At 57.5% G+C, this 2,281-nt stretch overlaps 1 protein-coding gene across 1 annotated transcript; it reads right to left on the bottom strand.

Annotated features, from left to right (window-relative positions):
• Positions 1-450: 450 nt before the first annotated feature.
• LOC119341015 (probable carboxylesterase 8) lies at positions 451-1,747 on the bottom strand. Its single transcript, XM_037612914.1, has one exon. It carries the CDS (start codon positions 1,691-1,693, stop codon positions 632-634), a length of 1,062 nt encoding a protein of 353 aa, XP_037468811.1. The 5' UTR covers positions 1,694-1,747; the 3' UTR covers positions 451-631.
• Between the last annotated feature and the right edge of the window lie 534 nt (positions 1,748-2,281).

The following is a 2,281-nucleotide window of genomic DNA, read 5'->3' on the forward strand; positions in this document are numbered from 1 at the left end:
AGTGCTAAATTATTTAGTGCTAAATATGTGTAACACTAAACATCTGAGTTACATAGACCGTTGGATAGATGCAGTTGAATGAGTGACATTTGTTTGATTTCGTAACTCAAACTTTTTATATTAGTATATACGTACATATAGATGCCCATCCATGCGTTTTCATCCCGTTAAAAGGGTTTGACCCTTTTTTTGTCAAAAACGCCCCTGGCAGCAGCAACTGGCATTAAGGTAAAAAAACAGTGTCCTCCTCTCTCTTACACATGCGACCCACGTGGAAAAAGGAAAAGTGATTTTTCTCTCTCTTCCTTGGGTGGGCGGCTACGCATAAACAGCCCGAGACCGAACTCGGCTCAGCGAAGCTTTGCTGCTGGCAGTGTCGTTCATGTGGTGAGCGCGTAGGCGAACCTGCCACTGCCCCATGAGATTTTAGAGTACCACGATTTTGAAAAATCGAGGCTGCCAAACTAGGCCCAAGTGTGATCCATACACATCAACCAATTTATAGGAAAGACTTTTTTACAATTTCAACGCACCGCACCACGTTGCGAACAGTGGCGAATTATTGTTCACAACACACAGTCACATGCTGGAATTGATGGCCTCCCATCAACACGGCGCACTCAGATCAGCGTCAAGCATCGCGGTCGGCGGATACGAAATCGCGAACCAGCGCGAACATCTCCTCGGCCTTCTCTTGCACGAAGAGCTCCGCAGCGTGGAACCCGGAGCCGTCCGTCTTGGCGACGACCTCCACGCCACTGTCCCGCAGCCACGTGGCGAACCCTCTCTGCCTGTCGATCAGCGGGTCGCCGTCGCTCCCGGACACCAGGCACCGCGGCAGGCCGACCACGGCTTCCTGTGCCACCGCCTTTTCCGGATTGCTGAACTCGTGGTCGCGGTCCGCGCCCAGCGGCAGTGCGAGGCTCCAGAGCTTGTCGTTGGCCTCCAGCGGCACCATGAAGTCGTCCTCCGACCTCTCCTCGGACGGCGTCCGCTCGACGCCGCCGAGGTATGGCTGGTGCAGCAGGAGCCCGCGCACCGCAGCGGGGCTCAGATCGATGCCCTTGGTCCGGACGCCGGCGTTGAACGCCATGTTCCCGCCGGAGCTGCTGCCCATGACGAAGCACCGGGCGATGTCGCCATGCGCGGCGATCCAGGGGTCCTGGGGTGCCACGTCACGGAGCCACATCACGGCCGCGACGGCGTCGTCATAGGCGGCGGGCAGGCGGTGCTCGGGCGCGAGGCGGTAGTCGAGGGAGGCGACGATGGCCGGTACGGCCGCCGCCATGGCCTCGCAGGAGGTGTGGTAGAAGGCGGTGTCGGCGTTGAAGACAACGAAGCCGCCGCCGTGGAAGTAGAGGATGACGGGGAGCTTCGTCGACGGCGGGACGGGGTTGGGCAGGTATAGCCGGATGTACGTGCCAAGAGAGGTGTTGAGGGGCACGTCCCTGCTGAAGACGGCCGCCCCGCTGCCGGCGTCGGAAGCCGGGATGGTGGGGACGACGGGCCGCGTGACGGCGCCGTCCGGGTGGACGGCGATCTGCATGAAGAGGTTGTCTGACTTGGACGGCGGCGGCCGCGCAGCCGCAGCAACGTCCGCGACCATGAGATCGCCCATGGGTTCCTCGCGGCTTTGCTTTGTCTCTTGCACACTCGGTGCGACTACAGCTTTGGCGAGTGGGATGGCGGACATGCGACGGATAGTGAGTACTAGGCGCGGCGCACACGGTTTTTATGCTGCGCGCTGTGCAACTGTGCAGGCAGCAACCATCAGTGCATCGGTGGTCTTTTAATGTGCAATGGAGCCCGAGTATACGTACGATACCCCACCCCGGTTTGATGGAGTGCGCGTAACGATCCAAACAAGTTTGTTTTTCTCTAATTCTTTTCCTGTTGCTAGTGTGTTGTACATGGAGGCGCTTAAAGTCTCAAAGCGTCTGCACTAATTGCTCCGCAGGGTCTAATAAACTCGCCCTTTGCTCCATGCTTTCTGAAAAGCGCGCGAAGGTGGCAAAGCTTTCGACAGGGAGAAACGCAGTGCGAGATCAACGTCACACCGCTTCAATCTCCTTGCTCAGCTTTCTCCGCTTGACGCAACGAGTGTATCGATGTATCCACCGCTGGCCGCCAGCAGATAGGCCCGGCGCGATTTGATTGCCTCGAGACTGTACGAGCGACAAGGACCCGGTACTGTGCACGCACTAGCCGCCTAACAAATATGTTATGTATGTAGATTAGAGGCTAACAAAGATGCAATCAGCATAGGGGACGTCAAGGCCAA

This window comes from Triticum dicoccoides, chromosome 7B (genome assembly GCF_002162155.2).
Source record: "Triticum dicoccoides isolate Atlit2015 ecotype Zavitan chromosome 7B, WEW_v2.0, whole genome shotgun sequence".
NCBI lineage: Eukaryota > Viridiplantae > Streptophyta > Magnoliopsida > Poales > Poaceae > Triticum > Triticum dicoccoides.